General features: G+C 37.7%; 1 protein-coding gene across 8 annotated transcripts in view; it reads left to right on the forward strand.

The window, feature by feature from the left end:
- Nucleotides 1–14,136, forward strand: part of RIF1 (replication timing regulatory factor 1) — a 60,387-nt gene that overhangs the window by 26,620 nt on the left and 19,631 nt on the right. For all 8 annotated transcript variants that reach the window (XM_073305452.2, XM_073305453.2, XM_073305456.2 and 5 more), the window contains 8 exons: nt 2,432–2,539; nt 3,704–3,850; nt 8,125–8,224; nt 9,651–9,915; nt 10,895–10,937; nt 11,315–11,517; nt 12,071–12,170; nt 12,577–12,708. In XM_073305452.2, coding sequence (XP_073161553.2) covers nt 2,432–2,539; nt 3,704–3,850; nt 8,125–8,224; nt 9,651–9,915; nt 10,895–10,937; nt 11,315–11,517; nt 12,071–12,170; nt 12,577–12,708 — 1,098 coding nt within the window. The remainder of the gene's footprint in view (nt 1–2,431; nt 2,540–3,703; nt 3,851–8,124; nt 8,225–9,650; nt 9,916–10,894; nt 10,938–11,314; nt 11,518–12,070; nt 12,171–12,576; nt 12,709–14,136) is intronic.

Genomic DNA, 14,136 nt, shown 5'->3' on the forward strand with positions numbered 1-14,136 from the left:
TATCAGTCACCTGCCCAAAGAGTTTATTCCCTTAGTTAGACAGAGACAATGCAGTATTACTTCATCTTTTTACAAGAGAGACTAATAGTAGTTTGTAGTTGATCAATAGTGGAAGGCTGTCCAAAAGTAGATTTTAAAGTATGGCTCTATTCTGAAAAGTGATGTCAATATGACATTGCTGATATTTCATATTTCTCAGATATCAAATGTGAATAATTCATAAGTACTTTTATTAGCTTCAGTGGAGTTGCACAGGTGTGATGAAGAACATAACTTGCCCTGCAGAATTTTTATGGCTTGTGATAATTGAGAAGAAAAGAGTCCAGGTTGATGCTTTGTTATATAAACCAACCTTTTGTAAACTGAATATTTTTATATAGGATCAATGAAATACAATGTCATAATTGAGTCACTATTTAGAGTATAATTGCACATCAAGTAGATGGAATAATAAATAACTTTTCATAATTGATTTGTGTTGTAGTATTTCCTCCTCTTTGAAATTAAAGGGACCAATTAAGTTAATAAAAATCATTGCTGGTAGTTTGTAGATAATGCAAATTGGAAGGGTAGTAAATGACAGGCCAGTTCTACAAAATCTGTATTGCTTGGTATACTGGGCTCCTTTGAGTAGCACACATTTGAATCCAGCCAAATGCAGGGTCATACGTCTGGGCACTAAGAACGTAGGTCATACTTATGTGATGGGGGTCTACATCCTACATAACAGTGACTGAAAAGAATTTGGGGTGGGTCTTTGTGTCTAACCCATTGAAAATGATCGCTCAATGCGAGGGTGTGGCTAGGACAGCTGGTGTATACTTGTAGGTATTAGTGGGGGGAATTTTCAGAGTAGCAGCCGTGTTAGTCTGTATTCGCAAAAAGAAAAGGAGTACTTGTGGCACCTTAGAGACTAACCAATTTATTTGAGCATAAGCTTTCCTGAGCTACAGCTCACTTCATCGGATGCATTCAGTGGGAAATACAGTGAGGAGATTTATATACACACAGAACATGAAAAAATGGGTGTTATCATACACACTGTAAGGAGAGTGATCACTTAAGATGAGCTATTACCAGCAGGAGAGCAGCAGAAGTGGGTGGGGGGAAGAATGTCAGTGAGAAGCGGAGACATGCTATTTCCTCTAGTTGACATTAGTGAGACTGTTACTGAAATGTAGTATCCGTTCCTAGTTTCCACATTTCAAAAAGGGTGCTGACAAAGTGAAAAAAGATACAATGATTTGAGATCCTGAAAACAAGCCTTAGAGCGAGACACTGTCTACTTACTTTTAGTCAAAAGAAGGTAAAAAGGTGACTTGATCAGTTTATAAGTACCTACATAAAGAGAAATTTTTACTGAACAAGGATATAACAAGGTTCAACTGCCGGCATCTGAAGCTAAATATATTCATACTAGACAGGGTAATTAATCATTGAAACAGCTTACCCAGGAATGAAATGGGCTATTAGCCAGAATGGGCAAGGATAGTGTGTCTAGCCTCTGTTTGGCAGAAGCTGGGAATGGGCAACGGGGGATGGATCACTTGATTATTACCTGTTCTGTTCATTCCCTCTAAAGCACCTGGCATTGGCCACTGTCGGAAGAGGATACTGGGCTAGGTGGACCGTTGGTCTGACCCAGTATGGCCGTTCTTATGAGATGGAGAATCTATCATGTGAAGAATTTAAATGAAAACTGAATGACTTTCTAAAATATATACTCTATCTTAACCAGAAGTCACAGGCTTGATGCAGGAATTACTGGCTGAAATTCTCTGGCCTGTGTTATGCAGGAAGTACTACTAGATCATCATAATGGTCCCCTGGCCTTAAAACTATAAATAGTTTTTAAAGTATTTAAAGAGTCACCTAAATTATCAATAAAATCTCTAGTTATTAAAGTTGAATTAAATTTTAGAATTCATTTTTTCACAAATGTTGATTTTCACTAGTAGCTAAAAGCCCGTGTTGTCACATGAGTGTAATGTGTAAAGTTTTTTTTAAATCAAAAATGGTTGCAAATTTAAAAATTGGATGGTAACAGACAGCCAATCCCAGTTATGATTCAACCTGGTGATACTGTAAACAAAAATAGCTCTCAGCCATGCTTGTACCAGTTTCTGTTGCTTCAAAATGATTCTTGGAATCCTGTTTTATAGATTCTGTTTACTCTTGCATTTTTCTCTCAACATTGAAAATTGAACCGTCATTGTTGCTTTTTTGTTTAACTAGTTGATAGCCTATTTTTAGATTCTCTAGCAAACACTGTGGGCTAGTAACTAAAGATTTAATTCACATTAAAATGGAATTACTTTAGTCTTAATTTGTAAAAACTTTATTTAAAAAACTAGAAACCAAATTTAATCCGGGTGTCCTTTGCTCCTTGTACGTTACTTATCTAATAAGTTATTGTTTTTGGTTTATTTAGACTAGTGAAGTAAATCAGGGAGATGCATTGGAACACAACTTTAATGCTGTTTACAGTGCACTGCTGTTACCCATGAGCCACATTTTCCCTATTCAAGAATTTCCACAGGTAAGAAATGAAAACAAATCTTAGATTCTGTAAAAATGCAGTGTTTCTAGTAAACATTAAACATTGGTAAGATAATCTTCCTTTGGGTCTACGGTACTGAATCTTATGTATAAGATGTAAGCTGGCTCCATATCAGCTCACACCTGGCTATTCTTAAATCTTTCTCTGTCTCTTAGAAACTTTTAAACTAGTGTAAGTTATTAATTTTTCAGTTTTTCTGCTTACCTGGAAGTCTTTGAAATGAGCACCATGCTGTATATACAGTTTAAAAAGAGCTAAGGGGGCATATGATAGAGGTCAATAGACTCATGAGTGGTATGGAGAAAATGAGTTAAGTGTAATTTACCCTTTCATGTAACACACGAACCATGGATTACCCAATGAAATTAATAGGCAGCAGGTTTAAAACAAACATAAGCAAGTACTTCACACGACACAATCAGCCTGTGGAACTTGTTGCCAGGGGATATTGTGAAGGCCAGAACTATAACTGGGTTCAGAAAAGAATTAAATTCATGGAGGATAGATCCATCAGTGGCTATTAGCCAGGATGGTCAATGATGCAACCCCATGCCCTGGGTATCTCTAACCCTCTGACTGCCAGAAGCTGGGACTGTATGGTGGGATGGATCACTTGATAATTGCCCTGCTGTGTTTATTCCGTTCAAAGCATCTGGCACTGGCCACTGTCAGAAGGCAGGATACTGGGCTACGTCGTCCATTGGTCTGACTTAGTATGGGCATTTTTATTCTATGTTCTTAAAAATAAACTTGTGTTCTGTACTTCTAAGGTTAATGTCTTGGCATTTTATAGTCTTTTGATATGGAAAAAAGAGCAAAACTTGTAACCACAGGATTTCTTATCTATATCAATCTATATTTAGATCTTAAAGCAATGCAGTTTTGTTAATTGAAATGTGAAAAGGCTTTTCCTATTAGAAGAATGTAGGTGAGGCTTCAGTTACTTGGTATAGTTCTATTGACAAATAAAGAAAGGAATATAAAAAGACAATCAATATTAGACTTGGTGGATACCTCACCACATCTCAAGAAGAAAATCAAATAGCTTGCCCACCTTGACTTCTGACGTATAGAAAGAAGGAAAAATTGTGCAAACTACTATTTTGAATTGTAAATGTACAACTTCTGTTTTGGTTTTTAAAGCCCACTATGAAGTCCTTGTTGCGCACCTGGTCAGAGCTGTATAAAACATTTGCCCGCTGTGCTGCTTTAGTGGCAACGGCAGAAGAAAATTTGTGCTGCGAAGAACTTTGTGCCAAAATATCTGGACTAGAAGATGAAGCCCTAGTAGTAAGTATAAACCACAATATTAAATTATACAAAACTCCTGCTGGTGCAGTCTGCACATGGAAAAACAGTCCCACTTTAACTTTTGTTTTGCGTTTACTCAATTAAATTTAAATTTAACCATCAATTTTTGTTATAAGCCCAGTCAAAGCTAAACATCAGGAGTTCGATTATAAAGGTATGTTTACACCAGTGTTGCCTCTAATTTTTTACATCCATTTGTGGAATGAATTTTATGTGCACCACAATGGAGGTTATGTGGGGTGCACATAACAAAATTAATATGGTGGAGGTGGGGATGAGGGTTCAGAGTGTGAGAGGGGGCTCAGCACTGGGGTAGAGGGTTGGGGTGTGGGGGGGAGGAGGGTTCTGGGGTGGGGCTGGGTTTGCAGTGTAGAAGGTGGCTCAGGGCTGGGGCAAAGGGTTGTTGTGTGGGGGGTGTGTGTGCAGGCTCTGGGGTGGTCCCAGGGATGAGGGGTTTGGGGTCCAGGCTGCCATGGGGTTGCGGTGGGGAGAGAGGACTCCCCCCAGCCTTCTCTCACCACAGCAGCGCAGGGCGGGTGGAGAGACACGTCTCCCCGGCCACGGTAACTCCGGCTGGGCTGTACCAAGGGAGGGGCTCCTTTCCCCCTGCTGTGGCAAGTCTGAGTCAAGTCCGTGCTTTGGCCGGTGGGGAGAGGCACCCCTCTGCAGCCTTGACCCTGCTCAGGGCTTAATAGGCAGCTATGCAGCCCCGCAGCTTAGAGGGAACTTAGGTCTACACTGCAGGTGTGGTTGTAGCAAAGATAGGCATATGTGTGCTAGTTCTAATGGTACTGTAAATGTGGTACCATACCCTTCAGCCTAGGTTAGCAGCTTCTTAAGCAGTGTAGGTCTGATGATAAACTACAGCAAATAGTACACTACTGTCAGAATTATTTACACAAATCAAATGAAAAATACATAATCCTTTTCCTACAGAAATTAGGAGTTGATTCAGAGACAGTTTGAAGTAAATGTACACATGAATAGGTTATAAAAATATTTTATAAAGCATTTATCAAAATATCAAGTCTTTAGCAAATTTCTAGTTTTTAATATAACCCAGCAACATTAGTTATACAGATAACAAGCATTTTGTTTTAACCCGTTTACAGATCATGAATGGAATTTACATTGTCTAATAGGAGATGGCTTTGTCATGAAGTGAAAGCTCTGCTGCCTAATATGGTGGTTAAATACACAATTCAGTAAACTTGAAATCATAAAATGAGGGCTGTTCCATCTGAACAGAAGTAGAATTTTATAATCAATATGGGAAGTCCTCAGAGCTTGTCTAAATGAACATTTAATTTGTAGCAAGCTGGGGTGTGAATCTAACTTGCACTAGCCTGCCGCAGACTAACTGTCCGTGTGGAACCTGCTGATGCGTATTAGTGGTTCATGTATACACTTTGATCTAGTCCTTTTTGAAACGTGGGCAAGCCCTAAATTAGTAAAGTAATGTGTCTGATTCATCCTTAGGCCTCCCATCCCACTGAACAGATGCATAGAACTTTATGCAAACTGAAAGCTGCACAGGAGATTTTGAGGCAATTTCGGTTGACTAAACCTGGACACTAATTATTAGCTATACAAATATTGTGTGATTATGCTCTCTATGTAAAACTGCAACTCAAGGACATTTTTGGATTTGGGCTTTAAGTACTGAAGTATAGTAACACTCTACTAAATCCACTGCGACTGACACTCCACATATTTAAATTTAATTTAAATTTAAATGAGGTTGACAACCTTAAACCTGAACTATCCAACTAATAATTTGTCAACTTGTAAAATAAGGTTAAGAAGATTAATCAGTTATCAGTTTCTCAGGTGGGTAGCCCTACCAACAAATAAGGCGTATAGCATTTGTTTTTGTTTGCAATCATGCTGGCTCTTCCTACTGTGTTTCAGCTGGTTCTCCTATTTATAAGAACAGATCAGACAGGCAAAATAGGGGGCTGGCAGTGTGTGTACATGTAAATATATACTAAGTTGTCATAAAATTTTAGACTTTGTAAATTTAACTGTATTTTGTTAACCACACTTAGTTCCTTTAAGAACAAATACAACAAAGGTCAAGCCTTAGAAATTGAGCGACACAATTGCATTGCTACAAGTTTGTCACTTGTTAAACTCCCTCTTGATACTACCACATCTGTTAATCCTAATATAGGAAACTTTGCGCCTGACTCTTATATTTTCAGTAATAGCTGTTGCACTCAGACTTATTTTAAATTGAAGTACTTCAAAGTATAAATTCTATGAAAGTTGGACAGTTTTGGCACAACTATTTAAACAAAATGTTGTTGTCTTTTTTTGTGCAAATAGTATGGGTTCAGGGAAATGTTCTCTCTTAAACTTAGTGTTTCTATTAACAATTGATTAATCATATGACCATTGAATTTACTTTATGGCGTTCGTTGTTATGAAGATCTTATTGCTGTGTTTACAATATTTTAACCAAAAATGTTTGCTCTTAGTGTGACAGTCCTTCAGCTAGCCATACATTGTAATATTGTAATATGTCCTTCAGCTAGCCATACATTGTAATATAAACATTTCATTAGGGGTCAATACCTCTAGACCTATAAAAAGAAAATGAATACTTGTGGCACCTTAGAGACTGACATTTATTTGAGCATAAGCTTTCATGAGCTACAGCTCACTTCATTGGATGTATGCAGTGGAAAATACAGTGGGGAGATTTTATATACACAGAGAACATGAAACAGTGGGTGTTACCATACACACTGTAACGAGAGTGATGAGGTAAGATGAGCTATTACCAGCAGGAGAGAAAAAAACCCTTTTGTAGTGATGATCAAGGTGGGCCATTTCCAGCAGTTGACAAGAACATCTGAGGAACAGTACTGGGGGGGAAATAAACATGGGGAAATAGTTTTACTTTGTGTAATGACCCATCTGCTCCCAGTCTTTATTCAAGCCTAAGTTAATTGTATCCAGTTTGCAAATTAATTCCAATTCAGCAGTCTCTCGTTGGAGTCTGTTTTTGAAGTTTTTTTTGTTGAAGAATTGCCACTTTTAGGTCTAATCGAGTGACCAGAGAGATTGAAGTGTTCTCCGACTGGTTTTTGAATGTTATAATTCTTGACATCTGATTTGTGTCCCCTGGACACCATCATGGGGCCTAATCACATCAGCCACGCTATCAGAGGCTCATTCACCTGCACATCTACCAATGTGATATATGCCATCATGTGCCAGCAATGCCCCTCTGCCATGTACATTGGCCAAACTGGACAGTGTCTACGTAAAAGAATAAATGGACACAAATCAGATGTCAAAAATTATAACCTTCAAAAACCAGTTGGAGAACACTTCAATCTCTCTGGTCACTCGATTACAGACCTAAAAGTGGCAATTCTTCAACAAAAAAACTTCAAAAACAGACTCCAAAGAGAGACCGCTGAATTGGAATTAATTTGCAAACTGGACACCATTAACTTAGGCTTGAATAAAGACTGGGAGTAGATGTGTCATTACACAAAGTAAAACTATTTCCCCATGTTTATTGCCCCCACCCCAACTGTTCCTCACACGTTCTTGTCAACTGCTGGAAATGACCCACCTTGATTATCACTACAAAAGGGTTTTTTTCTCTCCTGCTGGTAATAGCTCACCTTACCTGATCACTCTCATTACAATGTGTATGGTAACACCCATTGTTCCATGTTCTCTGTGTGTATAAAATCTCCCCACTGTATTTTCCACTGCATGCATCCAATGAAGTGAGCTGTAGCTCACAAAAGCTTGTGCTCAAATTTGTTAGTCTCTAAGGTGCCAGAAGTACTCCTTTTCTTTTTGCTGATACAGACTAACACGGCTACTCCTCTGAAACCTCTAGACTTATAATCGCTTTTGATGTTCCTCTCTAAACTCCTTCCATTTGCAGGTATTTCTGGTAATGTGATGTCAGAGTTGAATGCAGTAGTACATGTGATAAAGCTAGACAAATATAAAAAGACTTGATAGGATTTTCAGCTTGTGTAAATCTGCTGCTTTGAATTCAGTGGAGTGATGCTGACTTAGACTAGCTGGTAACCTGGCCCTGATGATTTCCTCCTTGCAGCTTAAAATTGCATTTGTCTCCTTGCCATGTATTATAGTTCTGAACACATATCCAGATTGTTACCCAGAATCACTACTAGGTTTCTTTTAAACACTGTTTCACGTTTTTCTCTACCCCCATGAATTTGGCTTTGCTAATGATTTTTGCTTTTCTCCCCCCTTAGAACCTGTCAATGGTGGATGGTCTCACCCATATTGTATCAGTTATGGTTGACTGCATCAACTTTACACCATATGGTACTAAATATCAGCCAAAAAATAGATGTAAGAAAAATTTCCAATAATTGGATTTGTTCTGTGATTTCAAAGAGTAAATGATTGAAAACTAGAATTATTGCAAGTGATAAATTAGGTATTGTATATTCTTAACAGTCCACCTCTGAGGTATTTTTCTTAAGAGCGGAGTCCAAGATTTTCAAAAATAGGAAACTAAAATTAAGCTCCTAAATTCATACTTAGGCACTTAAGTCTGATTTTTCAGAAGTATTGAGTGTTTAGCAGCTCCACTGTAAGCTTCGTAAAAGCTCCTTGGGGCTCAGCACATGTGAAAATCAGGATATAGGTTGGTATATATTATGACAATAGCAAATTTTTTCCTGTTCAGTGGATTATTGAAAACATAAACTTTCTTTAAATTTGGAAAATTTAGTTATGGGTTCAATGATAGTTTCATTTTTTAAAGTCTTAAGTCTATGAAGGCATTTTCTTTTAGTAGCAGTCCAAAAACTCCTGCATTACACATACTGCTTTGTTGAAACGTAGCCTAAAAAAGCAACACTTGATTATTACAATTTCCAGTTATAGTTTAACTTATAATGTGCCTTGAAGAATTTATACATTAAGCAATTAACTTTAAAACGTAAGTTACTGCATGTATGGTTAGTTTTCATAACACTTATCAGTGCTGCACTTGAAATGGGAGTTGCTTCATTTTATTAGCTTTGTGTCCCATATCGCTCACCGAAAGTCCGATGTTAGTGAAATAGTTTTCCACATTTCATTTGAGCTATTGATATATAAATACAGAAGGTGTTGGGCACACAGTGTTACTGGTTGTCCTGTTCCCCTGTAGCCATTAAAAGTAAAGTAAACACTAGAACATTTTAAAGATGGAATTTCAAATGGAAATTGAGTTAATTTTTTGCTGTAGCATCTGCCACCCTTGCACACACTGAGTAGTATCTTACATGCAACTATCTGGGAGGACTACTCAAGGAGCGGAGGTACTAGTTACAGCTGAAGAGAAATGATTTTCCCTTTGAAATAATGTGATGTAAACTTTTAATTAAAACTTTTTCAGTTTCATCCAGCTTTGAGTACTAGTCCACGTGACTAAATTTATCCGAATCTGGCCCTTCGGTTTTTTACACGTAGAATTTAAGAGTATGTAGGCTCAACCAGTATCAAAACTCCTGCATCAGTTCCAGGCCATAAGGGTGGGTGAATGGCAAATTGGAATCAAATCCACAGTGACTGCACTAAATTAGAATTTTTATTGGTTATAGTGGATTTGAATAACTGCGTATTTATATAGATGAGCTATTTTAGGAGTCCAAATATGCTATTTATTATTGCCCTGGACTGTTTCATTCTAATATTGTATCTCAGACAATATTGATTTGAATTTTATATAAAGCAGAAGGGAAAGTTTAAGGTCACTGTCGTTAACGGATTTATTTTTTTACCTTAGCCCCACAGACACCTACGGATTGGTCTAAGAGGAAAAAGGAACCTCTTGGAAAACTGGCCTCCCTCTTTAAACTTCTAGTGAAGTTGATAAACTCTTTCCATATGCTCAGTTCTAAAGATACCCAGTCAGAAACATTGATCTCGGTTGGTGCTTCAGTTATTGCTATTCTTCACAACATCATCAGCCACGTTTCTTTGCCTTCGATGATCAGAAGTATGTTTGCAACTCTGTCAAAACCACTTGCAATGTTTTATGAAAGAACAAAGTGAGTATTTCAGAAATTATGGGATGACTTCTTGATAAATATACATTGTAATATTGGTGAAACTGTGGTAATATTGGTGAAACATTTTCCTTAAACAGATTCCAGTAGGAATATACAATATCTTAAGTAACCCACTTTAAAACTGTATAGCAGAACGTATAAAGAAAAACAAAAATATGTCTTGCTTTTAATTTATTCAGTATACAGTTGCATGGGTTAAGAACTATTAAGATGTACTCGGAACAGTCCTTTCATAGATGGGCAGAAAATGGAAGGGTTTTGTCACAAGAATAAGGAAACCAAGTTTATAGTTGCATATGTTTTGAACTTAGGTAAAAGCCTAGAACGTTTAAGTTGTGGGAAATTTTATATAAAGGTTTTGAAATATTTGTGCAATGCTCTGCATTCCATTGTATTTTCCAAAGACTTGACTTTAAAAATGGTTATTTTTGGAGGTGAAAACTATTAATCTGTTTAATTTTCACCATGCAAAGTGGTTACAGTTAAGCCTATTGGATACCGTATTAAATTCTCTCCGGGTGCTGCTATAGCTATCTCTCTGATAAATCTGAAAATCTCTCTGAAGTTAGTTAAGGAAGTTTGCTTGCAGAGTCAGTGTAGGTCAGACCAAGAGGAGCAGAAGAAAGGTAGCAGAAATTACTCTATTAGAAAACAATTAGTTATGTATCTGTAAACTACTCTGTCGGGATTATTAGAACTAATTTTTAATTGTCATGCTCATTAGCTTAAAAAGTTTTTGTTTATGGCCATTATGGGGGAATCAAGAAGGGTTGTAAATTATTAAATGGAGCTATTAAAATAATATGCAACTTCATATGTTGGTGTGAGACCTTGAAGATGACTATTGCATCTTTTCTAGTGTCATATATCAACATTATTGGAAATCTTTGCTGAGAACAGAAAGGATTAAGAAGTATTTCATTAACACTTCATCCATTCTATGTTCTTTCTTTCATAGGCTTGCTGATGTATCTAGAGTGTACAGTAGTCTCAGCAACAAGGTAAATTTTAGCAGAAAAAGTCTGTGAAAGAACAAATACGGTATGGCATTTAAATCCTGACAATTTTGTGCTCTAAAAACAAAATTGTATTTGTATTAAGGCAAGCTAGTAAGCATTTCGCTTAAAGGTGTACTACGAACTTGAACTGAAAACTGGCTAGGGTAAAGTACAAATCTGTGTTGAATTAAATATTATGGGCTCCTTCATATCTAGAGGTTTAGTATTTCTGTGGAACTGAGTCCAGACCTATTCTTATGCCATATTCTTGTCATATCCACATAAACTGCCACTATATAAATCTTGTTTATTTCACTATTTAAATTTTTAGAATATGTAATTGATTCAAAAATTATTTACACATTTCTCTTTTCTTCCAGTTAGAAAAGCTTTTGGGAGAGATCATTGTATGTTTACAATCCCACTATACTGGATTTTATGATAGCGACCTATTAGAGCAGCTCTCTCCATTGCTGTGCATAATCTTTCTGCATAAAAGTAAACAAATACGCAACCAAAGTGCTCAGTTCTGGAATGCAACATTTGCTAAAGCTACAGTGTTAACGTACCCTGAAGAATTAAAGTAAGATGCTCTCTTGTATATTTGTTGTTTGATTTTGCTACATCATCAGAGTATTTATAAATCAAGCCAAGATAACATAAGCTTTTTTAATTTGTGATGGGATATAAACATGAAAAATCATAACTTCCTATAAATACGATGTTAAGTAGGGAAAACTGTTCCTAAACTCAGGATTTAACCTTGGTCAAGTACATAGTGATAAAAAATAATCAAACCACTAATTGTGATTAAGTCCATGAAAGTATCCCTAGTATAGGAGTGAAATTGTATGGAATGAGAATTTAAATGTGAAGTTTTATTTTAGGAATTTTGGAAGGGAAGGAAAAGATGTTCCTGAGTTATCGGGATAGTTTGGAAGTCCTCACAAATGAGTTCTTTGCTTGTAGAAAGCTTCAGATCTAAAAGATACTTTTTCTTGAACAAGTATCTGTAAATGTACAGAATCCATGAGCTTCATTCTGCTTCAGTGTATGTGTGCTGCTTATAAGTAGTAGTGAACTTAATGATCTTATGCACTTTTTCCATAAATCTTAATTTTTTTTTCCTTAAACAGATCCATATTAAGCCAAGCCAAAAAGAAAATTCTGCTTTTACTACCTGGCTTTGAAAGTGTTGAGTTAGTGGAAGAATCCAGTGGTCCATTTTCTGATGCTGTAAGTATCTATTATGTTACTTCTTATGAGTGGTTTACTCTCTACAATTCTGGAATTGTGCTGGAGATAGTAACAATGTCCTATGGAGTTACAGTAATCAAGATTTTACTTTAATGATTTGAGGTTGATTAGTGTTCGAGGTAATAACCATATCCTGAGTTAGAGGCTGAAGGGCCTAGGCTGAGATGGCATTTGGTAGATAATAACTAGGTTTTTACCTGAACTATTGGCCTGTTCTTATGCAGCATATTTGCAAAAATCTTTACATTTTAGAGGAAACTACAGGGGAAGGTAAGTAAACATATTTTTTGAAGTCATGAGTGAAATCGAATCTTATGCAAAGTTTCATTAAGTTATCTACTTTATCTGTTTACACTAAACACCATTTTTATTTCTCTTTAAACAGACAGAAAATTCCCAGTGGGATGCAAAGATCAGTGGAATAGAAGTAAAATCAGGTGGAAAAAGGGATTCCTTGCTGGCACAGGCCAATGGTCTGAAAGACAAGACTACCACTGCTCATGTAACAACAGCAAAGGTAAGATGCATGCAGATGGATGTAATAAAATTAAACATTACTTTATGCTGACTTTCTTCCACAAGAGACTATTGGGTATGCTGGTTTTGTATCTCAAGTCCACCAGTCTGAAGCTAGCCAGCCTAATAGCAGTTAGCTGTTACTTTTTCCCTATTCAGATTTTCTAGTATTTTTGAAGTTTTCTTTTTTGTTATTGCTATGGAAACTTAAGGCAAGGTAGGTTTTTAAGGAGTGAAAGTTTAATCAACAGAGACTCCGTAAGGAATAGGGAGAGCAGCCAGCAGGATGCTGAACATTAAGATCTGATTAGTTTTTTTGGCTGTGTATCATGGCAAAGTATTCTGTGTGTGAGTGTATATATCCTGGTGTAGGTGCACATGCACCTCATGCATCTGAGATTGGATTGCTTTGACTAGCTCTGTCCATCAGGGTAATGCATGTACCTTGTGCCTCCTTGTGCTCCTGTGAGGTTATGAATGGTGGCGCAGCCAGGACCTTCCCCAGTTCCCTCTTACTGCCTGGGAAGCAGGATGGAACCTGGTAAGTGTCCAGCACACTACTTTGACCTTCAGGCTCATCTTTTAGACTAGTTTTGTGAAGAAATTCTTCTTTGCCCTCCTTATCTTCATTAATACTTTAATGTGGACAGTCCTAAAAAACTACCCCAGAAAGATACCCCCATGCAGCTGGCTGAGGGTGAGGTGCCTCATGCCAAGCCCCAGGAGCAGACTCTAAGCCTTCAGGATATAAGCACTAACTGATTTTCAGTGGACTTACTCTCCTGTTTAACGGGCAGAGCGGATGCCGTTTCTGCCTGGGGGAGAGGCACCTCCATTTAAGTATTCAGTGTGCAAATCCTTCTCATTGATGATTTGCAAGGTGAGGGCAGCGTGGCTGAGGCCACACACACGCTTGCGCGCTCTCAATACACATTATTTCAGACCTGGAGGAGATCTCCAAAAATCTAACGGGTCATCCTCAGTCAGTGCTCCTCTGAGCAGACACGCCATCCGAGGACCCAGCAGCAAAAGAAGGCAGGGAAGAAAACCTCTTTGAAATAGAAACTGGTTACATTGGTGCTTATCACCAAAGCCTTCAGTATTAGCCGATGCTACTCCCAACACCGGTGCCAGCAGCTGCTTTGACACCAGTACTGGCAGACTTGGCACTTGCCTCTCTCGTACTGACAACATCATCATTGGCATCAGCACCACAGTACAGTGGCGAGGCCAAAGGAGGGGTGAGTGGAGACCAGACACATACATTTCTCCATAGAGAAAAGAGACATCAGACTTCCAAGAAGAGGGGCCTAGTCCTCCTCCAAGGAAGTGGCCCTAAGTAAGCTGGCACTACCAGCATCTGCACTGACAAAGGCATATGTGCCAACCGCTGCACCTATTATAGGACCAAAGTACATCTTAGAGAGCT

This window comes from Lepidochelys kempii, chromosome 11 (assembly GCF_965140285.1).
Source record: "Lepidochelys kempii isolate rLepKem1 chromosome 11, rLepKem1.hap1, whole genome shotgun sequence".
NCBI lineage: Eukaryota > Metazoa > Chordata > Testudines > Cheloniidae > Lepidochelys > Lepidochelys kempii.